Consider the following 23,998-nt stretch of genomic DNA (forward strand, 5'->3'; position numbering starts at 1 on the left):
GACCTCGAGGAGCTGTTTTTCAGTATGCCTCGGGCAAACAAGGACGCCCTCGAGTATCTGGGTGTGTTTTTCGTGAAAATGGACTTGTCGGTGCGCCGCGTCACCCAATCCTCAGAGTCGCCAAGTCTGCTGATGCAAGACCTTGCCGGTATCTTTGCTCCGTACCTCCTGCGACCATCGCTTTGGACGAATGCAGACGCGTCGGAAAAGCAACGAACGCGCGTGGTCCAGCGCAGTTTCCTGCTCCACTTTTTGTTCTTTGTCAAAAAGAAGCACAACTTGATGACGCGGTCGGAGCGCACCTCGATGGATTCCACCGAGGACGAGCTTGTCGATGACTTGCTTTTGCGCGCCATCCCTGCATCGGCTCGCTTCAACATGGCGTTCGCTTCCACTTTTGCCTCCGCTCCCTCGGTGCCGCCGTCCCTGTCCGCATCGCTGGTGTCGTCGGGCACGACTGGGGCCTCGCATTTCCACCCGACGGGCCAGAGCTTTGGAGCGGCGTCGGCCGTCACCGACCCTGGCAGCGAGGGCAGTGACAACGACGACGACAATGACCTCGAGAATGTTTCCCAGAGTCGCACCACAACGCGTCGTAATTCGCTCCGGTCAATGACCAGCACGACCTCGTCGGTGAAGGCGCCAAAGTTTGTCAAGCACGCGTTCGTGGAGGTGTGGGTCGACGCCCTGCCAACCGCCCCTTCCGTGCTCTCCGCTCCGCTGCAACGCCTCGTCCCCGCCGACCGCCTGCGTCAACCAGAAGCGACACCATCGAGCGAACAGTCGTCCGTTCGCCTGGTTCCGTTTTTGGTTGCAGAGAACACTCACATGGGTCGCGTTGCTCTCGGGGAGAGCTCGCTGTCGCTCGACGCTGCAGCAAGCCATGCCGTGCGCGCCCTCGATTTCGACACCAAGCGCAAGAAGCGTCACCTGCAACGGCGCGGCACAGCGACGTCTCTGGCTTCCGTCAAGTCCAAGTCTGCTGCTGGTTTGCTCATTCGTGTGCAAGGTCCCGTCCCAACGTTTATCACGCCGGACAGCGAGATTCCGTTTCGGGGCTCCTTCGTCCATCCCGAAGGGTTTGTTGTGCTCCCCCGCCAAGCTAGTCCCACTCCTCCCAACTTGCCGAGTTTGAATAATAGTAATAATCATCGCTCGCAGACCTCAGACGGAGGCACCAACGGCACCAACGGCGCCATCGGCGGTGGCGAGCCCGGCTCGTACCTCGCTCTCCCCGACGCACTGCCGCCGCACCTGCGCAAAACGCGCCCGCGCGCCTCCTTCTCGAAAGTTTCTGCTGCCTTTTCGCGCGATCCACACGATGAAGACTGGGGGTTGGGGCCAATAGAGCATCCAGCCTCTGTTGTCATGGAATCGACGAGCGAAACCAATCCTCGTGCTGCTGTTGTCGAAGCGTCCCTTGTGCAAGCGCATGCCTCCGGTGCTCTTCTCCTTGATCCGTACATGGAAGCGAATGAGGCTGCGACGGCGGATGATTCTGGCGATGCCAGCGACGACTCTGAGAACGAGGACGACTCGCCTGTCGCCGAAGATGCCTCGATGAACGAGCAGGTTGATCAAAGTTATTCGACCTCTCCAGCATTGACAGCTTCGGCCGCGTCTCGTGAAGAAACCTACTCGAATGGTAGCACCGACGACCACATTCATCATCTCATTTCGCTCGACAGTACAGAAGAAGCCGCTGCAAAACGAGCAGCTCAAAAGCAATCCACCATACCGCAGTCGCATCCAGTGGATGATGGCGATCAGTCAACTCTCCCTGCCTTTTCGGTATTATCGCATGAACAAACGGACGCTCAACTCCAGCCTGCACTTGCAGAGCACTCAACGCCGAATCTCCCAGCGGCATCTGGGGCTCGAGTGAAAACCATCCGCCGGCCTGCCTTGGAAACCCTGTCAGAGAGTGTCTCTGCAAGGGGCATTGTCCAGCTCGACTGGGTGCAGGATGCATCCACCAAAGCGCGCACGGCCTTCTTGCAAGACTCGCCCAGCATTGCTCGCTGGCTCCAGGCACCCATTCTCCAAGGTGATCCAGAGCTGATGCCCAACTTTGACTTGGTTGTGTTTGGCGGCATTGGAGCAACAGGCATGGAGAGCGAAGCCCTGTACGACAAGAAGGCGACTGCAAGAATGCAGCGGTACTCTGGCTCGTTTGGCGTTCATTTTGAGGCCCCAGGGCGTGGTCTCGTCCATTTGGTCACGAACATTGGCCACAGCGAGCTTCCTTTGAGCTCGAACGAGTCCGCCCGAGAGCAAGACAGGGCGTGGGGCTCCTCGAGTGAGGTGATGGACCACCTCCGCAATCGCAGCACGAGCGTCAAGACGACCAACTCTGTCCAATTTTCCGTGCACATCGGAGAAGGTGCAGCTGTGCTGGCGTCTGGTGCCGTCGAAACAGACTCGCTGTCTGCACTCGAGCCTCAGCTCGCCGCCGTTGCCGAGGACCTCGACACGACGCTCACTGGATCGCTCAGCCAATCGATTGCGTCGCTGGACTCGTTGGTCAGTCTCGAAGCGGCACCGCCCGTAGTTGTTGTCTCTTCGCTGGCTCCGCGCGAACATCCCGACGAAACGTCCTCCTCGCAGTCGCCGGAACAACAGCCATCGCCGCTCCCAGAACTGCTGCTGAAACAAGCAGACGAGCAGCAAAACGCTCCTCCACACGACCTTCAACCTCACCCCCACACGGAGGCCGTCGAAAGGCCTGCCGATCACACCAGTCCCTCGCCCAAATCTCCAGCCGCAGACTTTAAGCGACCTTCCGTGATGGTGGCCAACTATGACAACGCAATGGCCTTCCCGCGCACCCACGCCCTGTATGCTGGCGATCGTCTGCAGGCAGAATCGGACATTGTGCAGTTCTTCTTGTCCTTTGCCTCGCAAGTGCGCAAGGCCGAGTTCATTTATGACCAACAGTCGGACTTGCTCAACCAAAAGCTCCCTCGGCTCCATGACGGATCGCGCTGCGAGAACTGCGGAGCCGGAATAACGACGCTCAGCTTCTCGCGAAAGGGTCGACGCTCGCACTGCGGCTATTGCGGCAGGCTGCTTTGCAGTGCCTGCTGTGATCGCAACTTTGTCATTCCTGCCCGCATCGTGCAGCGAGGCGACTTGACCCCGCATGTTGTTTGCCAGGCGTGTGAGGCCCACTTGCAGTGCCACTTGTATGCGCCCCTTATCGAGCTCAATGCCCTCAGTGCGGAGGCCATTCTCGAGATTGGCCGCACCAAGGTCGAAACCATGCTGGAAGACTGCGCCATGCTGATGCGCTACATTTACTACCACGTGCTTCCGGCGTGTCCGTCGCGCCAGCTGCTCTTGTCGCTTTTGCCATCACGCATTGTGCCGCTTCTGCTCGTGTACCAGGACTCTGTTGGCGCGCGTATCAGCTTGGCAGACTTGTGCGAGCTCCCCACCCGCCAGTTTGCGGAAATCATCCATGCATACCGGCAGCTGTTTGGTCATCACGTTCAGTACTGCAAGCATTGCTCTCAGCTGAAGCGAGAATGTTGCGCGAAGGAACTGTGCACGCGTCCTCCTCACAGCACCACTCCCACCCCTGTCTCGACTGCTTCTCCGAGCGCGCCATCGTCTGGATCGACGCTCTTGGACCCCACGGCCAAGTCAACAGAACTCATGCTTTGTCCTCGATGCATGCAGTACTGTCACGTTGAATGCTGGCGCGCTGTCGAATCGCAGTGTCTCGCATGCGCGGCCAAGCCCCAAACGAACGTCCGGCTCATTCTTCCGGCAGAGGCGCCCCAGAACTTTGGTCTCTCGGCTCGCAACCGGCTGGCAGGCGCAGCGGTGAGTGTGCCCACGTTGGTTGGCGCAACTGCAGCAGCACCGTCGACTTTAACTGCCGTTCAGGCGGAAGCACCGGACTCTGCTCGGTCGAGCACCACATTGTCTATCGCGTCGGTTCCAGCGACGCAAGCCAGTGACAGTCAAGCCCGTCGCGGGTCGCTTGCAAGCGCAGGTGACGGTGGCGATGCGCCGAGCCTCGCCAGCACGCTTTCCCCAAGTCAGCGCTCAAGCCTTCAGCAATTCAACGTCGCGTCGCCGACGCCGTCCCTACTCGCCGCCCAGCCTCACTCTTTCAATCCGTCCGTCGAAGGAGTGGATCTCTCCACCTTGCCGGGCGAAACACTGCTCTGGGACGTCGCGGTGCACGACTTTTTCAGCGCAGCCTGAACGTTGTCATCCACTCATCCCCTATCAGATTTTTTTAAGTTGGAAAACATTGTCTGTGTTGTGCGTGCTTGTATTCTAGTGAACTACCCCGTTTTTTTCTTTCTGTTTTACAAATCGTCACGAGCATAAATGGTGTCTGACCGAATGCCGAATTCGCTCGTGGATGAGCGAGAATGGGAGCGCTGTTGTTGCTGCTGCTGCTGTTGTTGTTGTTGCTGTGCTCGTTGCTTGGCGGCTTGCTCGAGCACTTGTTGCAAATGCTCGTTGGCCAGGACTGCCATGGCGGCCTTCTGTTCGTCTGCCCACCGCAATACTGCATCCAAAATTGCCTTCTGGCTGACTCGGTACACAAGGGCCTTCCATTTTCGCGACTTGACATCGGCCTTGATCGAGTAGAGCTCTTTGGCGTCCGTCTGTAACGCAATGATTCAGATCGATCAGCATCACGATATTTTTGCAGCGACAAATTTGCAGGCGTCGTCGAAGCGCCAGGCACCCACCTCCCAAGTCGTGTCGCACAGGTTGATTGCTTGCACCGCCAGCTCTTCGATTTTAGCAATGACACGACGCTCATTCGTGTATGACACGACCTTTTCGGCGATCAACGCGCTCGACTTGATTAAATCCAGCTCGTGGCTGTCGGCGAAAAGTACGCGCAGAGTAAACAGTAAATCCGGGTCGATGATTGGATGTTCGAGATAGAACTGGAACTCGGACGTGGTTCTGCAACAGCCAACATCCAATCAGACAAAGAAACAGCAACATCTATTTCATCATGAGAACCACCGCTGAAGGCGGAAACCTTACACATTCAACTTGGCATGAGATAGCACTCGAACTCGCTCGTTGCTTCGAGTCAGTGCTCGGAGAACAGAAGATCCCAAGAGAATTGGGTAAAACTCGTAAGGGTTGCGCGGCATCGCGAGTCCAAACCGAAGCAGCAGCTGGTGGTTTGGAAGTTCGCCAATGTGTCGCACGAGAGGCTCGCCCTTTTTGATTGCTCGAGTAGTTTTCAGCGAAATCTCAAATCCAAGCACTTCCTCTGGATGGACGCCGAGCTGAATGTTGGTCTATGTCAAGGGTCACAGAATATGAGACGAAAACAAGCCAGCACCGATGGCATGTTCCTCGAAAAAGGGGCGCTGCGATCAAATACCTGAACCGGGTCATGGTGCAGCAAGTCTACAAGAGGCGCTAGCATGATTTGCGGAAGAGTGTCGGGGCCGGTTGAAAATGTGAGCGACCGGCTGTCCACAATCATGTAGGCCCACTTGAACATTTCATAAGAATAGTTCCCTCCTGCGAATATGTGGGGGAATGCCTGGAGAGGAGTTGACGAATGGAATGGAAATCAGCACAACCAAAAGTAGGCAGGACGAACTGAATGTTTTGTGGTTTACAGCTAGAAGCCTGGGCGTGGTTGCGTTGTACAGTTGCTGCAAGTGGCGCTCTAGGATTTGAGTTTTGCCTGGTGGTTTTTGTGACGAGAGAAAAAGGAACACAAGTGCGCACTCAGTGACCTCGGAATCGTGTAATTCGCCAAAATCGCTCGAACAAAGCAAAGACTCACGTTTCAGGGGAAGCGACTGAAGAGCGTCTTGCTCTTCGGCAGACCAGAACACTGTACTGTCGAGCGTTTGAGGAAGGCTAGCTGTTTTTGACAAGGATAAACCAAGCGCAATTAATACGACAATCATCCATCTTTTGGCGATCAAACAGTGGGAACTCACAGATCCACTCGCGCCACATTGACTTTGGCTCGTAGCTCTCGTAGAGCAACGCCATTGCCAGTGCGTACGAAGGATCCGGCACGGACATTGTCTTGAATCGGCGGTCGATGGCGAGAATCATTGGATTTTCCAGCGCTGAGCATTTGCGGAATTGAGGTTTGTGAGCATCCAAAGCCTGTCCTGTAACTTTCTGCGCATCATCGATCCCCAACAACTTACTTCGGAGATATGTCTCGAACATGACGAGCGGGGCAGGCACCGTTGCAACCAGCGTCGCGGCTTCGATCGGATTCGACGCAAACAAGTACAGTTCGTCCTGTTGGTTCAAAATGCATTCATGTGAGTGCGAGGCAAAACAAAAATGTCCAGCATTGTGTCTTTGTTTGTTTTCTGAGCCGACCCAGCATCCGACAATCTGAGACGCAGGGCTTCTCTTCTTTACCACATCGTTCAGACCCGGTCGAGCATTGCTGTTGATCTCGAGTCCGGCGTTGTCAATCCACGCAGTCAGTCTCGCGAGTGCACCTCGAGGGGTGGACACTGCAGCCAACTGCGCTGCGGCCGGCGAGAGCACAGGAGGCGGCGACCCAGCGTGGTTGGCTGAGCGTCGGCGTGGCTGTGACTGTGGCTGTGGCTGAGCTCGGTCACGGCGCCCCGCGTCCTTGTTCTGGCTGTCGAGCACAACCCGCTGCTTGGCTTGTTGTCGTCGCTGTGGCGGTGCGGCGGCCGGCTGAGCGACGGTCGTTGGCTGCGAATCCGCAATGTCGCTGCATTGATTGCTGGCCGCTGCATTGCGACCACGGTCACTGCCATCGCCATCGATAGCAGGTCGATCCCCAGCGTCACTGTGTAGCAGCATGGACTCGTCGGCAGCTGCATTGCCAGAGTCAGAGCCAGAGCCAGAGTCAGCGGCATTGGCGACGGTCGTCTGCAGCGCCAGAATGACAGCGAGCAATGCAACAGCCAGCAGCAGCAGCACTCGACTGCGACTGCGACCAAGGCCAAGGATGCTGCTGCAACAATGCATTCGAAACAAAAACGGGGGGCGGCTTGCGTGAGTACTAGAACGTAGATAGAACGAGAGTAACAAAGAAACGACTGAGCTCAGTCTGAGCGCTTGAGATTTCGCATGTCCGCCAAAAAGCATGACAATGGGAGTGCTTATTGACAAAAAACTGGAAGATATGTTCGATGGGGCTTGAAACTGTTTATCTGAGCAGTATCTGAGCAGCTCAGTCTTTTGTTCTCTCATTCTTCTTCATCTCTCTCTTCATCTCCTTCGCTCTCTCCCTCACTCTCTCTTTCTCTTTTTTTTTTCTATTTCTCTGTGCGGATGGGCGACACTCCGCCACGGCGGCGGTCTGGCTTGATCGAGACGCACTTCCACAACAGCGGGAGGAGTGGCGCGCTCAGCAGACCACACGACGCCGACAACGAAGACGCAGACGCAGACGAAGGCGACATGGTGGACTACTCGGACTCTGCTGATAGCAATGACAACGATGATAATAATGATGATAATGATGGAGACGAAGACGAAGATGGCGAAGAAGGGGACGCGGACGACAGGCGGAGGCGACGGAGAGCGGCAGCGGCAGCGGCGGTGAACTCGTCCCCAGCAGCAGCAGCATCCTCACCGTCCACATCATCATCATCATCATTAGCATCATCATCAGCAACGAGCGCAGTGCCAGTGGCAGCGGCGGTCGACGAGTACGGGTCGCCATTCCGGCACCGGCTGCTGTCTGCAGCGAGCACGACCGGGGCACTGCGGCCAATCCAGCGACCGGGCCACGCCGCGCACCACCTCCGCGACCGCGCCGGCAGCACCAGCAGCACCAACAGCACTGGCAGCAGCAGCAGCAGCAGTAGTGGTGGGCGCAGTGGTGGCCGTGGCAGCGCGTCCGTCAACCGCCACGAGAGCTACCGCGTTGCTGTCGGTCAGACACGGCCGCCGCCGCCACAGCACCAGCACCACCACCATCAGCATCAGTCTGGCTATGATCAGCAGCAGCAGGATGGCGATGGTGAGGACGAGGACGGCTCGCCCTCTTCCCCCTCCGCTTCCTCCGCTTCCTCGCCCGCTCCACTCTCTCCGGCGGCGGCTTCGGCATCGGCGTCGGTCGGCTCGTCGTTCAGTCCGCCGTCGTCCGCTGCAGCCAAAATCAGCAAAATCGCTGCCCTTCGACTCGCAGGTAAAAATTAAAAAAAAAAAAAAAACATTAAAAATGCTATGGAATGTTTAAGTTTAGTGAGAAACCAGCGTAACGACAAATTGTTGTGCGGAAACGCAAACAAATCGTCCTACGAAAGCCACTCACTAAAGACAAGAGGGTGGATTTTTTTTTTTCTTAGTCGCTTATTGTTCTTCTATTCTAAGAAATCGTGATGCAAAATAGTTGAATCAAACAAAAAACTCACTGCTTCACATCTGAATGGCTGCTGTTTTTTGTTTTGAAATCACAAATTTTGCTTCAACAAAACACTCCCCGTATACGTACTTGACTTGGCTGCTGGCAGGTCAACGGTCGTCGCTGCGATCCGTCACAAAGGACTCGTTTCGAATTGCAATCGACCAGACGAATAATCCGCTCTTCACGCGCGGCGAGGCAAGTCCAAGTCCGACCAACAATGGAAATGGCATCAATGGCAATGGGCAACAACTACAACCCCACCTCGTCCAGGCACCCCAGCCACGCAGGCGCAGCTCGAGTGGTTCGCACACGTTGTCGTACTTGTCGATGCGACTAGACGAGTCGGACGAGCCGGATGGAGCCGCGGATCGTGATCATCATGATCATCTTCATCATTTTGGCGGGAGCTCTAGCATTGTCGAGGCACTGTCGGAGCAGGTTATGCACGACGCCGAAAGCGATGAGGAACTCGATCGCAGTGCTGCCAACCAGCCGCCTCACTCGTCGCCGTCCGCTGCTGCTGCTGCTGCTGGCCACTCACACCACTCACACCACCAGCACCAGCACCATCACCATCACCACTCTCACCATGGTGGTGGCGGCGGCGGCGTGCACTACCACCGACCCATTAGCAACCAACCACAACTCACCACCATGTCCGCCCAAGAGGCGCGACGCAGGTCTTCGGCAGCATCCAACACCACCATCGCGACGCTGGTGGCTGCAGACGCATTCGCTCCCGTCTCTCTTGCCACGGCCGGGCCGGGCTCGATGATGTCGGAGGAAGAGTATCAAGCAACCAACAGTGTGCTTGATGCGAACGAAGTTCGTCTACGGCGGCGATCGTCGACAATCGATAGTCATGCCAGTATTGAGACGGCCTTGGGCGATGAGCTGCGTGCCCTGCAGCTCGGACCCAACCCAACCGCTCGCGATTTGTCGCCGTTTTCGCAGAGTCTTCTCGGCTCGTCAGCCGTGTCTACTCCGTCTCCGACGAACTTGTTCAGCAGTCTGCGGGTGGATATTGGTGCTCAAGGCGCCGGTTTTGCGCCGGGCTCCCCCTCGGCCAAACGGGAACGGCAACGCATGGAGATTTTCAACGAGATTGCTTCGACGGAGCAGTCCTATCTGCGCGATCTGGAAGTTCTTGAGAGTGTAAGATTGTGCGATATTGTGCGATATTGTGGGCAGGGAAGAAGTGTCTGAACTCCAAATATTCGCTTCGGGATGTTCACTTCTTCGTTTGTTGGTTGGTGCAATGGCACAAAACCCAGGTCTTCATCAAAGGCGTCGAAAAGGCGAAAGTGATATCCAAATACGAGGCGAGCGGTATTTTTGCCAATGCTGCCGAGCTAGTTCCATTGCATATGGATATTTTGAGCGACTTGTTCGAGTTGCAGCGATCGTTTGCAGCGACGGGTGTTGTGGTGATGGATGCGGTCGGGCAAGTCTTCCTTTCGCGGGTACGGGTTTCGTTTTGTCGTTGCTGTTGCGTTTGATTTTTGGGGTTTGCTTTTTGGGTTGTCTCGGTTGATTTCAGGCGAGCATATTTTGCCTCTGCCCTGTCTGGCTGACCCACTCTATATGCATTGATTGTTTCGCTTCAGGCTTCAACCTTGAGTGCCGCCTACGGCAAGTACGTGAGCAACAAGCAGAACGCCGAGCGAGTTTTGGCCTCGTGCAAGAAGCAAAACAAGGCTTTCTCCACGTTTCTCGATGTACGTCTGCTCGCCGTGTTCAAGTGACTGTCTTTTCTTTTGCTTTTTGTTTCTTTTTGACCCTGCTGATTCTGACATCAACTTCCGCTTCACCCGTTCCTTTGGGGTAGACCTGCCTCGGATTGCCCGAATGTCGCAAGTTGGACTTGCAGAGCTTCCTAACAGCACCATTTCAGCGCATCACACGATATGGACTCTTGCTCAAATCTTTGGCATCATTGTCACCGACTGCAGTGTCTCATGCGCATGCCATGCTGGCACAGCAGCAACAACAACAACAACTGCAACTGCGCGGGACGATGCACGTTCGAACAGCCTCGGGGGCGTCTGGCGATGCACAGCCCTCGTCGTCCAACCAAAGTCCAAACCCGGACTCGTTCATGAGCAGTAGCAGCAGCAGTGGCAGCGCCATGCATGGTTTGCTGAGTATGGACTCTGTCATGTCGCTTGCGATCGAAAAGGAGGCCATTGAAGGGTCTGCGCTTGCGCAAGCGCTGCAGGCCCTCGATGCGATCGTTGTGCAAGCGGAAGAGAAGGCGCTTCGTGCAGAAAACATTCAACGACTGATTGAAATCAATTCCTCGACCGACTTCGCCACCCCGCAGCTTGCACGGGACTTTGCGATTGTCACCTCTGCTCGACAGCTTCTGCTCGAAGGCAACCTCGTTCGCCATGTCTCGACGCACGTGTCCCAAAACGTCCATTTGTTCCTGTTCAACGACTACATGTTGCTCGCTGTGACGAAGAAAGACCGGTTCTTTGTGAGCGAGCCACCATTACCGGTGCACGAGCTCGTAATTTCCAACGTTGTTGCCGATGAAGGTAAGCCTCTGCGACTGCCTCTGAAATGGGTTTGTTTGCTTTTTTGTGTCTCACAGGGTCTGACTTGACTTGTTATTCTTCGTTTCGTTTCTCTGTTCTGGGCTGTCGCCATGTTCTTTTCCGCTTTGTTTGTTTGTTTCCCCCCCCCCCCGGTTTAGCACCATCGGCCTCGGCACAACATCGACTGGACGAGATTGCGAATATGCCGTTACCACCCAATCCGATCGTGAAAACCCGCAAGTCGTCAAAATCTCTCAGCAGCGCACTTCCGCCACCGCTACCGAGCCCGACATTGACACGCTCGACGCGAATGCGTGCATCCACCGATGTTGACGCTGCTCTCAAGCCTGGCAGGCAGCAAGCTGCCGCCTCTCCTACTCCAAGTGGCACCGTTCACCCTCTGAGCTCCATCTCTGCTCCAACCCCATCTGTCACTGGGGGCAATAGTTCTCTGCTCGCCTCTCCCTCCCACGGTTCAGGTGTGGCTGGCAATCGGCTCAGCCACTCGAGCGTTGGCAGCAACGACAGCGGCGCGGATGGCAGCTTTGGCCTTGACGACTCGAGCGAGTTCATCTCGCGCTCGCCTCGGGCATCGGTTGTAGTTGCGCCTGGAGATCGTTCCCTTGCGAGCTCGGAAGATGGGTTTGGATCAGTCTCCAACTTGTCCAGCAACAACTCTTTGGGCGGTACGCCCCCAGGCTCGCCTCTACTGGACGACGTGGGTCCTGGCCTGACTCGCGGCAATACACGTCGTAAACTGCCCTTTGCCTCAGAGAGCGCGACCGACATGCGGGCGTCCATGCGCATGCGGCGCGGCTCCCTGTTTAAAAACCGCGACAATTGCTTCTTTGTGGCCCACGTTGGCTTCAAGGTGTTCGAGTTTGAAGCTCCAACCGAGTACGACAAGGTCGTCTGGATGAAAGCCATTGGCCACGCTATCGGAGACCAAATCACCTCACTTTACCGCGGTACTCACGAACCAGCCAGCGCCTCCAATGCCAGCTCTCCCGTCGCCTCCGCGACCACCACGCCGCTGCTGACCCCGCAGCATTCTTCGGCTGGGCTGGTGACCGCCGCCAGTATGATCTCCAGCAACGGCTCGTCGCTGCTGCCAAGCCATTCCACCAGCGCGATTTTTGCGACCACTGCCTACGCGTCCGGCTCGCCACATGCCTCGACCCCGTCGCCAGTGTCCGTTGCTGAGTTGCACTCTGCCCCGCGACCCGCGAGCCTGTCTTCACGCAAGGATCTCATCGAGGAAATTTTCATCGAGTCCAATGTGTAGTGACGGGGCTTTTCCTTCATACTCACATCATTCATAGCTGGTGCTTTTCGAATCGTCGTTGAAGGATTGCTTCAGTTTCTGTATTTTTTTTCTCAAACCAACAAAGCAACAAATTAACAACGACAGATTTCAAACCCGGAAAATACAAAGACAAACTTCATCAGACGGTAGTTTGCAATACCAGTTTGTCTGAGTGGGAAAAATTGGGTTGAACATCAACGCATGCACACAAAATAAAAGAATCAGACATAAAAGCACAATCTTGACGGCGAGTGAAAACCAAACACGACGTGCCTGCATCACGGTGTTGAAGTGGATGGCGCGGAGGAACTGCTTGTAGCATTGCCACTGGAAGAGCTGCTTGGCGCATTGCTAGAGGACCCGGCGGACGAGCTGCTCGAAATGGAGCTGGTGCGATAGATGGACTCTCGCGCGTGCGTCGGACAGACCCAACGAACCTGCTGAGCACAACAGCTCGCTCCAAACCGGCAAAGGACTTGTACTCGTCTTTCTTGGACAAGAAAGCAGCCCATTCCCTTGCTGCCTCTTGGGACGAGTGTGTGACTTCTGAGGAAGCAGCAGATGCGGGCGCTGGTTGATTTCCCTTCGCGCTGGAGCTCTTTTTCTGATCGGCGTGGTCGAGCAATCTTTGCAAGTACGGCAGAGCCTCGAGCGGGTCTTCCAAAGCAGTAATGGCTGAATCAACCACATCCGTTACATCTGGTCCACCAGGAGCCAAACTGGCTACCTTCAAGAACGGACGCACAAACTCAAGCAGGCTGCGAACACGAGAACCATACTTTTTCAGCCACTTTGAAAACTTGGCAATTTCGTAGCCGGGATGACTGTCGATACGATGCCACTCGGGCTGGTTGTTGGAATTCATGTGGGCACACAGCAGGTGCGCAGTGTGGCTTGATTTGTAAAGTTCTTTGAGCTGGAAAACCAGTTCCGGGTCGGCGGTACCACGACAAACAACAAGGGGCATGGTTTGTCCAGCAAATCCAGTTGCATTTGGACTTGACTCGTGAAAAAACGAGCGATTTCGTCTTTCTGCTCCTGTTGCAGGGATTCTGCAGTGTCAAATCTCGAATCCAAAGCTTTGGCAAGCTCATCAATGCGCTTCAAAACTGTGGACTGGATCAGCCGATCAAACTCTACAGGATCAGTTTTGACCGCATTTGGAATCGCTCCAATGATGCCATCCAAAGCGTCATTGAAACGCTGCAAGTCCTGCGCTGACTGAGCGGCAATATTTTGAAGCTGCTGCACTCCAGAGGAAGTCACTTGCTTCTCGACTTCGCGAACAGAATGGATGGCTGCCGCACCAACTTCCTGCAATGTTTGCTTTCCAGATGCAATCAGTTGTGCTGCGACAAGTGATGCAGCTTCCGTCGCTGCTGTTTGGATCTCGCTCGCCGGTGCTGGTTGCGGTTCGAGTTGCCGTAGCGCTTCGACATCCTCCGGCGTGGGTTGCGAAACTGCGTTCAAACGACGCTGCAAAAGCGAGTGGAGAACTGGAAGCCATTCCTCCTTTGGAAACACGATGTGCGTGTGCGAACAAGATAAGTTTTTCATCTTGTCAATCACCGCGTCTCGAACTTGAGTTCGGAGCAGCCACCTGCACGGTTTGTCATGAGGCACCTGCATGGGACAGCGCAGGTAGGTTTTCCACGAGATTCCAGGATACCAATCCGAGCTGAGCTTGTCCAGTATCTCAATCAGAGTTGGAAGCAGCCTCTCTGGATGCTTCCCGCGAGCGGTAAACTCAAGGCGCACATTGGAAGCGTTGCGATGAACACGCAGTAGTGCTCGAGGACCGCCGTAATTGACCAGAACAGCATCTTTCCACGCCATCAAATTGAACTTCCGCTCGTGAAAGCGCACAAGCAGCCTCGAGAAAAACCCCTCCAGCAAAAACTTGGTCTCCATCACAATAGCAACTTCATGCGGCTCGCTCGCTTCAGGCTTCAGAGACCATTTACTAGGGTCGGATTTGTAGGCGGGCAGGTACGAAGGGATGACATAGCGAGTGCCTGCGCTTGAAGCAGAATCGGTTCCAGGCTGATCGGCATCGCTCATCTTGTACAAGAGCTCGTATCGCTGAAGGAGCAGCACAAACTGATCACAAATCGCAGAATCGATGCCCTTCCAAGCGTTTCGAAGCAGATCCTGGCGAGTCACGAGACCATCCTTGACCCATCGATCTTTAGGTTTCTGAGTAATCACTCCAGTCAGGACTGTTTTCGTAAACCACTGAGGGTTCAAGATGACAATATCGTTCATCGAAGCGAGGAGAGTTGCTGGCTGCAGCGCGGGAACATTGGACGTGTCTGGGGTAGCTGAATTGGCGAGACGATGGAAAACGACCCAGCCTTGAAAACGCAAGAGCTCCATGAAAGCATCGATTGCCTGCTCGGTAAGACTCTGTGACTGGCCAAGCTCGACAACTTCATGCCATCGACAGAGGGGTGGTTTGTTTTGGGCGACCAACTGATCGGCTCGCTTTCGTAGAGAGTCTCTGAGCTCAAGGTATTGGCCATCCAATAGCCGATTGTAAAACGGCATGTCGTGTCCCGCTTGGAACAATGCAGTCTTGAGTTCCGGCATGCTCGGGGCTCCCGTAGAGTTCCGCGCGTTGATGTAGACGGCCGAATGCACGTTGAACGAAACACTTGATTCTTGCAAGGTGCTGAGCAGATTGTCAAGATTTTGTTTTTGCTCTTGCTGCCGCTCCGAAGTGTATGACGGATCATCAATGTGGGTTCCAACAAGAATGATATCGGCGTTTGGAACGCAAGCGTGCAAGCTGCGTAGCCAAAAGGCAAGGCGCGAATGGAGTGATAAGTCTTCACGCACGTCAAACAAGACCAGGTAGACTGTTCGTTCACGAAGAAAGAACTGGTGTGAAACCAGATAGACTTCTTGACCAGCGAAGTCCCAAATGATCAAAATCATGGATTCGACTTTTGCACGCAGAACGACTGGCTCGCGCAGAAAGACTGTCTCACGCAGAATGACTGTCGAAATGTCAATACCATCGGTGGAATTGGCAATGCTGAATATATTGGAGAACGCCTGTTGCACGTAACCGTCGGCGATTCCCCTAACAAGCGAGGTCTTGCCGACTGAAGGATCGCCAAGAACGACTACGCGGACTTCATGGCATCGAACAGAACCAGATCGACGCTGGTCAGCAATGTGTCTGAATTTAGCAGGAAAAGTGAGGGCAGAAAGGTTCGTTGGTGAACAACTCGGACGAAGCGTAAAACTTACAATTGCAAGGTTGGATGGATACTGTGGCGCAAGACCGTTTCCTCCACATAACCAATCCGATTTTCCGCCAGACTACCGATTGCACAGTGAGTAAAACAGTTCTGGGCTTTCAACACTGAAACGGCTTACTTGAGATTTTGCAAGGTCGTATTCTTTTGGAGTGCTTCTGAGATGGAACGAGCGCCAGCGTCTTTGATCTGATTAAGCCACAGACTAACGATTGCGCAGTGAGTTGCGCAGTTGGTGGGCATTCAACATTGAAGCACGTACTTGAGATTTTGCAAGGTCGTATTCTTTAGGAGTGCTTCTGAGACGGAACGAGCGCCAGCGTCACCAACCCGATTCGAGTCCACAGACTAACGATTGCACAGTGAGTTGCGTTGATGGGCATTCAACGTTGAAACGGCTTACTTGAGGTTTTGCAAGGTCGTATTCTTCTGAAGTGCTTCTGAGAGGGAACGAGCGCCAGCGTCACCAACACTGTTCCTGCTCAAACTGTAGAGACATTAAGTGAAAAAAAAAACCAGTCGTTGAATCTGGCTGATCAATCGACTTACACGAGCTGGATGAGCGCCGTGTTCCCCTTGAGTGCGTCAGCAATTGCCTGTGCTCCAGCATCGCCAACTTTGTTCCAGCCCAAACTGTCGAAACATTGAGTGAAAGAACCAGTCGCTGAATATGGATGATCAATCGACTTACTCGAGCTGGATGAGCGCCGTGTTCACCTTGAGTGCTTCAGCGATTGCTTGCGCTCCAACATCACCAACTTGATTGCCGCGCAAGCTGTCACGCTCCTGTCAGTGCCACGATTCGGCAACCCGAATCCGTCACTCGATCTCATTCATCACTGCCAGTCAACTTACTCAAGCTGGGTGAGCGTCGTGTTCACTTTGAGTACTTCAGCAATTGCTTGCGCTCCAACATCACCAACTTGATTAATTTGATTGTTGAACAGTCTGCCTGTTGAAAGGCTGTCACACTACCGTCAGCGACACGGTTCGGCCGCTCAGATCAGTCACTCGATCTCATTCATCACTGGCAGCAACTTACTCGAGCTGAGTGAGCGTCGTGTTAATCTTTAGTGCTTCAGCGATTGCTTGCGCTCCAACATCACCAATTTGATTGCGCTGCAGGCTGTCAACCGACGTGAGCATCACGATTCGGCAGCCCGAATCGGTCACGATCTCATTCATCACTGGCAGTCAACTTACTAGAGCTGGGTGAGCGTTGTGTTCGCCTTGAGTGCTTCAGCAATTGCCTGTGCTCCAACTCTGTCAATCTTGTTCGAACTTAAACTGTCGACCCGTTGTGAGTCCCACGATTCGGTAACCTGATCTGGTACTCGATCTCGTTCATCACAGGCAGCCAACTTACTCGAGCTGGGTGAGCGTTGTGTTCCCCTTGACTGCGTCAGCGATTGCCTGCGCTCCAGCATCACCAATCTCGTTTGAGAACAAGCTGTCAACCGACGTGAGCACCACGATTCGGCCGCTCAAATCGGTCACTCGATCTCGTTCATCACAGGCAGCCAACTTACTCGAGCTGGGTGAGCGTTGTGTTCACCTTGAGTGCTTCAGCAATTGCCTGTGCTCCAGCATCACCAACCCGATTGCTGTGCAGGCTGTCGCGCTCCTGTCAGTGCCACGGTTCGGCAAGACGAATCCGTCACTCGATCTCTTTCATCACTGTCAGCCAACTTACTTGACCTGGGTGAGCGTCGGGTTCACCTTGAGTGCTTCAGCGATTGCTTGCGCTCCAACATGACCAATTTGATTGCGCTGCAGGCTGTCAAGCTACTGTTAGTGCCATAGTTCGGCAACCCGAATCCGTCACTCGATCTCATTCATCGCTGCCAGTCAACTTACTGAAGCTGGATGAGCGCCGTGTTCACCTTGAGTGCTTCAGCGATTGCTTGCGCTCCAACATGACCAATTTGATTGCGCTGCAGGCTGTCAAGCTACTGTTAGTGCCATGGTTCGGCAACCCGAATCCGTCACTCGATCTCATTCATCGCTGCCAGTCAACTTACTGAAGCTGGGTGAGCGTCGTGTTCACCTTGAGTGCTTCAGCGAGTGCTTGCGTTCCGGCATCGCCAATCTGATTGCCGTGCAGACTGACAAGCGTTCGTCAGTGCCACAGTTCGGCAGCCCTGATCTGTCCCTCGATCTCATTCATCGCTGCCAGTCAGCTTACTGAAGCTGGATGAGCGTTGTGTTCACCTTGAGTGCTTCAGCGATTGCTTGCGCTCCAACATCACCAATCTTATCGTCACTCAGACTGCCAAGGCATTGTCAGCTTCGGCTACCCTAATCTGTCACACGATCTCATTCATCACTGGCAGTCAACTTACTCGAGCTGGGTGAGCGTTGTGTTCACCTTGAGTGCTTCAGCAATTGCTTGCGCTTCATCATCACCAATCTTTTGAAATTCAAACTGTCGCCACATGTCAGTGTCATCATTCAGCACTTTCGTCGTTTTGTCTTTGCTTTCTTACTAGAGCTCGCCATTCGCATTCTTGACTTTCTCATACCACCTGCGCTGTTCTGGCGTCATCGCCTCGTAAGACAGCGACATGGCAAACCTGAACGCAACAATCACAGCAAATGAGTAGATTCTCTGAGTGTTTTCGACCCTGCTCACCAGTCTCTGAATTGCTGCTGCACTGAGCAACTTTGCAGACGATTCTATTTGTCACTCCACCATCCGCAGCAGCAGCAGCCATGCCCTCACCATGCCCCACGCTACAAGCTGGCTGTTGATGCTGTTGGGAAGTCACAAGCTTCACGCATTACAATCGGACAGTCCTCTCTCCCTCCCTTCCTCTCCCCACCTCAGCTTCGCGTTTGGTGAACCGACAGTCCACCAGCTTCCCTCCAAAGTTGTTGGGACGGCAGCCCAACAGCAGCCCTCAGAAACAAGCAACGGCTGATCTTGAACGAGATTGAACAAGATTGTTGTTTTGTTGGTTTTGAGATGTTGTGAACAAGCCAAACCTACGTCACAGCAATGCAGAAAGAGTGAGCTGTGATGTTGCACATCTTCATTTGTACTGTACTGAGTTTGTTCTGGGATTCGTAGGTGCACTCATGAGCTTCGAAGTGGGAGGATTGAAATGTAACAAAACGAACCAAAAGCGAGCTTTTGTATTGGCAAACTGAGACGGAAGAGCGTTTCTTTTGTAGCAGGGCAGTTACTACACTATCACGATTATCTGTGACCTTGCAGCCCGCTTTGGAGAAGAGGGAAGGAGGGAAGAGACTTGGCTCATTGCAACGTCCGCTGATCTCAAAGTTTGAGACTGAATCCATTGGTTTTTGCACCAACCTCACGTTCTGTGGCCAAGCACCCATTCCGTCAGAAGCATGATAGAGCATCTCTGAGAATACATCTGAGCTGCTCAGTCCTTTTCACAATAGTTTCGTACTGGAGCCTTCGACACAAAAGCAAACGGACGTGTTTCAGACACTCCGCCGAAGCATTCGAGGTCAGCACACTCCTGCTTGCGTTGTTGATCAAAATTCAAAAGCAAATGGTTCTAATCTGAAAATCCAATTGTAGCATCGATGTGAAACCCAAACATGATCGACAAGCGATCCACTAGTTTCGACAACACGAATTTATGAGGGAATTCGACAAAGAGAGAAAAACGACAAATAACGAGAATCAACAAAAAACAGAAACGGAAATCAAGAAGGACAAAAAGAAATTACCGAGGAGACATGAATGATCTGTGCGATGCTACATGTCACAGTAGTCCCCGATAAAATCACGTTGGGACTGGGTGTTCAGAGCGCTGTCGCGTTGAGAATCTGGCACCTCGGCGTGTTGTTTGCGTTGAAGTGACGACGGTAGGATCATGTTGTCATTCCTCGACGCTCGCGTTGGCGAGACTGTGCGGGCAACGTCAAGATCTGGCTCTGGAAGCACCTCGATTTCAGTTGCAAGGAGAAACGCGGCATCCTCCATGGCTGGGTCATCCAACATCATGTCCAAAACGTTGGACGTGGCGTCGTCGTAGCTCAGCATCACTCCGTGCATTGGAACGTGGCGCGGCTGCTCTGGCCTTTTCGGAGGTTCGCTCCCGCGGCTCCTGGCACCACTGGTTGCTCCTCGGCGATGAGCAAAGTGGCGCAAAGTGTTGCGCAAACGGGGGGAGTACCGCTCAAAGTGCTCATCCACAGACTTGGTGACCAGTTCGACCACCCATCGATGCAGCGACGTGCCAGTCGCCGCCCGGGCGATTTCAAAGGACGGGACGCGGTGTGACAGCGGTGGCTGCGAGGCTTCCTCTATGAGCTGCTTGATCGATGGCGGTGATGTACGCGCTCGGATGAGGGGTCTTTTGGGTGTGGAATGGGCAAACCGACGGATGGCGCGATGATTGCCACCAGTGCTGCAGCCAGGTTTGTGGCAAGGCTGCTCGACGGCGGGTGATGTCAGAGTCGTACGCGTGGTGCTTGGCCTCGGCAGCTGCTGCGTGGTCGTTGCATCATTTGCGTGGACGGCCTCTGGATCCGTCGTCGCCTCAGCCGGAACTGTCAAGGGCTCCGACTCGGATGGGCAATGCGTCGCGGTGGTCGACCACTGAGACTCGCTGTTTTGAGGCAAGATGCTCTTGGGCTCTTCTGCGTGCACTTGGTGGCCTCCAGCAGTGCCAATCAGGAGCGCGAGGGCGAGCGGACGAGTCTTGGTCGATTGCACAGCGCTCGGCGGCGGTGCAGGCTGGGTCGGACGATCAAACACGAACGGATGAGCCCGCGTCAAATCATACCTGGTTGCTGCACCCACTTTACGAGTCGACTCATTTGCAATGCTTTTTGCAATCGAGACCCGAATGGCTGGATTGGCTGCTGAAACAGGCGGAGGCTGACCAAAGCTGAAGCGCTTGGTCTCTGGCAATCCGCCCTCGGGTGTGTCGTCCTCAGAGAAGCTCAATTTGCGCTTCGAAGACCGGAAGGCTCTCGTGTCTGACCGTCCTTCTGGACCACGCGCAGTTGAGGATACACGTTCTTTCACAGGAGTGTCCGACAGAGCTTCAATTCCACGAGCTGCACCTGCCGGTAAAGTCTGGCCACCCGAAACCGCCGAGGCTGACGGCGAGGTCGGATTGGCATCACCGGGTGCAGCGAGGCTGTCCGCGCCATGCATGCTGCAGTGGCCTGTCGCAACGCAGCAGCTCGACAAAAGCTGTTCTATTTCCCGACGCTTGCCATTCTTGCCCGGATTGCGAGCCAGTGCTCGCAGCTTGCTCACCTCAGCTTGGCGGCGGTCGGCGACCACGGGACCAGTCTCCGCGGCAATCCGAGCTGCCGAGATGCAAGCCGCGTCAACGCCCACCCGCGCACCCATGGCGACAAGATGTGCGCGCGTGCAGTGCAGCAGGAACGTGGGCAGCACTCCAACAATCTCGTGAAAGTAGTGGCAGCTCTTTTTCCGTCGGCAGTCGGTGCACCAGAGCAGCTTTGAGTTCTCGAGGCCAAACTCGCCGCGGCACAGCTTGAACCGACCCGAGACGGTCGTGAACAGCGGCACGCCGGCAACCGAATCCATCTTCGTCGCGCCGCCCTCGTGCGAACCACTGCGGAAAACGCTTGGCTTGGTGCGGCACGCTGTCTCGCGCGTGGTGGTTGTGGTGGTAGTTGTGGCTGGACGCTCGCTTGGCTCTTGCATCAATGATCTGTTTCAGTTGCGTTGTTGTTTTGCATACAAAAGTGAATCATCGGCGTCGTCGACTGATTTGTCGCGGCTGAGGCAAGCACGTCCACTCTTCAATGAGCACTCGTATGGGATGATCCACGCGACACACACGAAAAAAAAAAAAGAAGAAAAAAATCAAACAATACACCAAAAATACACTACAAGGCGGCGTCGACCCTTTTAAGGCAATGACACGCCAAAATACCCATCAAAGGACTTAAAGAACGTGCGTGATTCAAATTAAGCATTAAAAATGAGAGCAGGAATCAGAAAAGAAAAACCGGATGTGCATTGATCCGAGGACGATCATTGGGTGTGATGCGGGGAATTAAAAAAAAAAGAAAAAAAAGCGGGGGTGCTTTAGTGATCGGCTCCTGCCGTTCACCAGCACGCACAAAGCCTCCCCCACCCTCTCCACCCCCACCTCTGTCGTCGAGTATCTGGCAGTGGCAGAAGACCATGCGATCGTCTGGGGAATCGAGACAGTGGAGTGCGAGGAAGCGTCGATCGGACCACAAACAACAGCAATCTGTCAAATCCATTCACTCACACAGTTGAGGAGATCCCGTTTGCGTTTCAGCTTGAGGCAAGTTGTGCTCTCGTTCGCCGTCAATCAAAGTGGAGGAAGAGAGGTGTAGGAGGGCACTTGATGCGGGAGGTTGCAGAAAATCAAACAACCAACACGACAACGGCCCGAAACAAGATTGAAAGAAGAAAAATAAAAAGCGAGAAGAAAAGAAAAAAAGGAAGGCGAGAAGAAAGAAATAATGCCCACAGCAAAATCTGTCAGAAGAAAGGAGTGGCCAAAAGACATGCTTGAGTGGGAAAATACGTATCCGAGATTTCATAAAAACGGAATCCGAGCGAGGTTCAGACACAAGAATCAGCATCGGCACGGGTTTTAAGGCTCGGCGGAAGACAGCTGGAGCAGCAGACCGCGCGCGAGACGTAGCAACTCGGACGCATAAAGAAGGGGGGGGGGGCTTGGAGCCGCGTCGCCGAAACGGCAGAGACTTGCTTTTGACAGTTGACAGTTGACAGGATCAACAATGGCAACTTGCGTGGATTCCGTCACGCCTTTGGCGACTGAGCAAGTTGGATTCAGCGTGCGTCCTTCTTCTTGTCCAGCGGGCTGATAAAAAATTACATGCGATCTTGCTCTGCCGTCGACCAATAGGTGGCTCATCCTCTGCTCTTTCACAAAGCAAAAAAAAACTGGTGAGTTTGGTGTTGGAAAAAACGTCAAAAAAACGTCAAACGAAAAAAGAAAGCGTCAAAACAAGAAAATGAAAAAGTCGTGCGACGTAAACGAAAGCCTCGCGTGTGGCCGGGAATAGCCCAGAGTGCGCTCCAGACAGCATGCAGCAGCAGGGTGTGACCGGACACGGCGGCTCGTGGTCGAGGCAAGGAGAGGACTGCTGTGCAGCGTCACACAACACCACCAGCGAGCCCACACAGTCCTCCGTCCACGAGCTGGCATTCTGAGTCAGTGTGAGGACCTCGCACCTGGCTCATACTTGCACCCTTCGCAGGCATAGGCTGGGGCTTCTGAACTTGTGCCCCTCTCTGCGCTGACGAAGGGAGAATCGCGACATTCAGTCGACGACGTCTCGATTTCTGTCTCTGTTGATGGTGGAGTCGCTTGGTGCAGCATGAACACGACACCACAGCAGCGCTCCCAGCTCATCTCGAGCGATGATTGTCATGGGCTGCGAGTGTGTGACAGACATCATGAGGAGGCGCAGGAGAGAGCGAGCCCACCAAGTTCACGCGCGACACCGAAACCATCCCAACCATTTTCCACGCTCCAGGGTGTCGTGAATCACCCCGCTCGATGCGAGCAGCAGCTGTTCATGAACACGCCTCTGAGCGACGTTGTCACTCGGCTGAGATGCACGCTGAGATGCAAAATTGTGCGGGGGTTGAGGACCCCCAAAACACAAAAAGGACAAATCGCTCACCTCACCAAATGTGCTGCCGCTCGAGACTGGAACGGTGCTGAGGCCACTGTCCGTATCGGTGATGGGACTTTGTCCACACACGGCACGAAGGATTGAACGACCTTGGTTTTTTTGAGGCATGGCGAACATGCATGGAGACAACAGGACTGCTTGACGAACCGTGTTTACGTTGCATCTTTTTGGGGGCCGAACCGCGCTCGTCAGCATCCGCGCCATCCTGAGTGCCCAAGCCAATTCAAGTCAGCGCCATCCTAGTTCCAAGTCGGCGTCATCCTGTTGTGTTCGAGTCGCGCACAAAATCCTCAATGAGCAACCGCGCAACATTTCGCGCCTTCCTCGACCGGCAGCGTCCATCTGCCTCTGCTGCCACCGCTCGCCTCAATTGGTTTTGATTGAGCGCGCTTCTCGGCGTCTCCAATCCAATGCGACGACCATGAATTGCCGCACGCAGCCATGGCCACGGAGTCGTCGTGCCACAGCAGACCGCGTCAACGACAAGGAGCGATGGCGACATCTCAACTTTGGCGACGGACGCTTGGCACACCCACAAGGCGTGCCCCATCCTCAATATCCGGCTCGCCCGCATGGTGTGAGATTTTGAAAAGCGGCTGCTTCATCGGGAGCCTGTCATCGTAGTGCGAGGCAGCCTTTCGCTGGCAAAGCAGCGAGACACGAGAAAATGCCAGTTTTGAACCCAGCGCTCAACGAAACAAACTGTCGTTCGCCACGACATACAGTACAGCCCCAAGTACCGTGCATGAAGCTCATGCCGAGTTGCTGTGGGAAAATGATATGAGCATGCTTGGATCATGAAACAAGAAAGGCCAAGCTCTTGCGGGACCAAAGATGCAGTGAATGAAGCAAGACGCAATGGAAACAA

General features: G+C 54.4%; 5 protein-coding genes across 5 annotated transcripts; 2 read left to right on the forward strand and 3 right to left on the reverse strand.

The window, feature by feature from the left end:
- Nucleotides 1-24: 24 nt before the first annotated feature.
- Nucleotides 25-4,227, forward strand: CAOG_05001 (hypothetical protein; the record flags this gene model as incomplete). Its single annotated transcript, XM_004346636.2, has 1 exon — nt 25-4,227. One exon carries the CDS (start codon nt 25-27, stop codon nt 4,213-4,215), a length of 4,191 nt encoding a protein of 1,396 aa, XP_004346686.1. The 3' UTR covers nt 4,216-4,227.
- A 95-nt stretch (nt 4,228-4,322) lies between these two features.
- Nucleotides 4,323-6,972, reverse strand: CAOG_05002 (hypothetical protein; the record flags this gene model as incomplete). The annotated part of the gene is made up of 9 exons (XM_004346637.1): nt 4,323-4,628; nt 4,716-4,938; nt 5,023-5,285; nt 5,372-5,536; nt 5,616-5,683; nt 5,786-5,866; nt 5,946-6,080; nt 6,165-6,261; nt 6,388-6,972. The coding sequence occupies 9 exons, from the start codon at nt 6,970-6,972 to the stop codon at nt 4,323-4,325; spliced, it is 1,923 nt and encodes a 640-aa protein (XP_004346687.1).
- A 215-nt stretch (nt 6,973-7,187) lies between these two features.
- Nucleotides 7,188-12,432, forward strand: CAOG_05003 (hypothetical protein). Its single transcript, XM_004346638.2, has 6 exons — nt 7,188-8,140; nt 8,466-9,514; nt 9,634-9,822; nt 9,967-10,077; nt 10,188-10,899; nt 11,058-12,432. Exons 1-6 carry the CDS (start codon nt 7,279-7,281, stop codon nt 12,182-12,184), a joined length of 4,050 nt encoding a protein of 1,349 aa, XP_004346688.1. The 5' UTR covers nt 7,188-7,278; the 3' UTR covers nt 12,185-12,432.
- A 51-nt stretch (nt 12,433-12,483) lies between these two features.
- Nucleotides 12,484-17,905, reverse strand: CAOG_05004 (hypothetical protein; the record flags this gene model as incomplete). The annotated part of the gene is made up of 19 exons (XM_004346639.1): nt 12,484-12,556; nt 12,643-13,052; nt 13,151-15,389; nt 15,461-15,532; nt 15,590-15,673; nt 15,731-15,816; nt 15,872-15,908; nt 16,018-16,101; nt 16,160-16,243; nt 16,324-16,416; nt 16,511-16,594; nt 16,672-16,755; nt 16,835-16,918; nt 16,998-17,081; nt 17,162-17,245; nt 17,326-17,409; nt 17,490-17,573; nt 17,654-17,737; nt 17,811-17,905. 19 exons carry the CDS (start codon nt 17,903-17,905, stop codon nt 12,484-12,486), a joined length of 4,029 nt encoding a protein of 1,342 aa, XP_004346689.1.
- Nucleotides 17,906-19,062: 1,157 nt separating this feature from the next.
- Nucleotides 19,063-23,990, reverse strand: CAOG_05005 (hypothetical protein). Its single transcript, XM_004346640.2, has 3 exons — nt 23,119-23,990; nt 21,708-22,346; nt 19,063-21,137 (listed from the first exon to the last, which is right to left on the reverse strand). Exon 3 carries the CDS (start codon nt 21,128-21,130, stop codon nt 19,199-19,201), a length of 1,932 nt encoding a protein of 643 aa, XP_004346690.2. The 5' UTR covers nt 21,131-21,137; nt 21,708-22,346; nt 23,119-23,990; the 3' UTR covers nt 19,063-19,198.
- Between the last annotated feature and the right edge of the window lie 8 nt (nt 23,991-23,998).

This window comes from Capsaspora owczarzaki, assembly GCF_000151315.2.
Source record: "Capsaspora owczarzaki ATCC 30864 unplaced genomic scaffold supercont2.8, whole genome shotgun sequence".
NCBI classification, from domain to species: Eukaryota; class Filasterea; order Ministeriida; family Capsasporidae; genus Capsaspora; species Capsaspora owczarzaki.

Bases quoted from the DNA above. Each gene is read 5' to 3' on its own strand.
- CAOG_05003 (XM_004346638.2), top strand. From the start codon at position 7,279: ATGGGCGACACTCCGCCACGGCGGCGGTCTGGCTTGATCGAGACGCAC. The intron at 8,141-8,465 runs GTAAAAATTAAA...GGCTGCTGGCAG, and splicing joins CGCTGCCCTTCGACTCGCAG to GTCAACGGTCGTCGCTGCGA. The intron at 10,078-10,187 runs GTACGTCTGCTC...CCTTTGGGGTAG, and splicing joins CTTTCTCCACGTTTCTCGAT to ACCTGCCTCGGATTGCCCGA.
- CAOG_05005 (XM_004346640.2), bottom strand. From the start codon at position 21,130: ATGCAAGAGCCAAGCGAGCGTCCAGCCACAACTACCACCACAACCACC.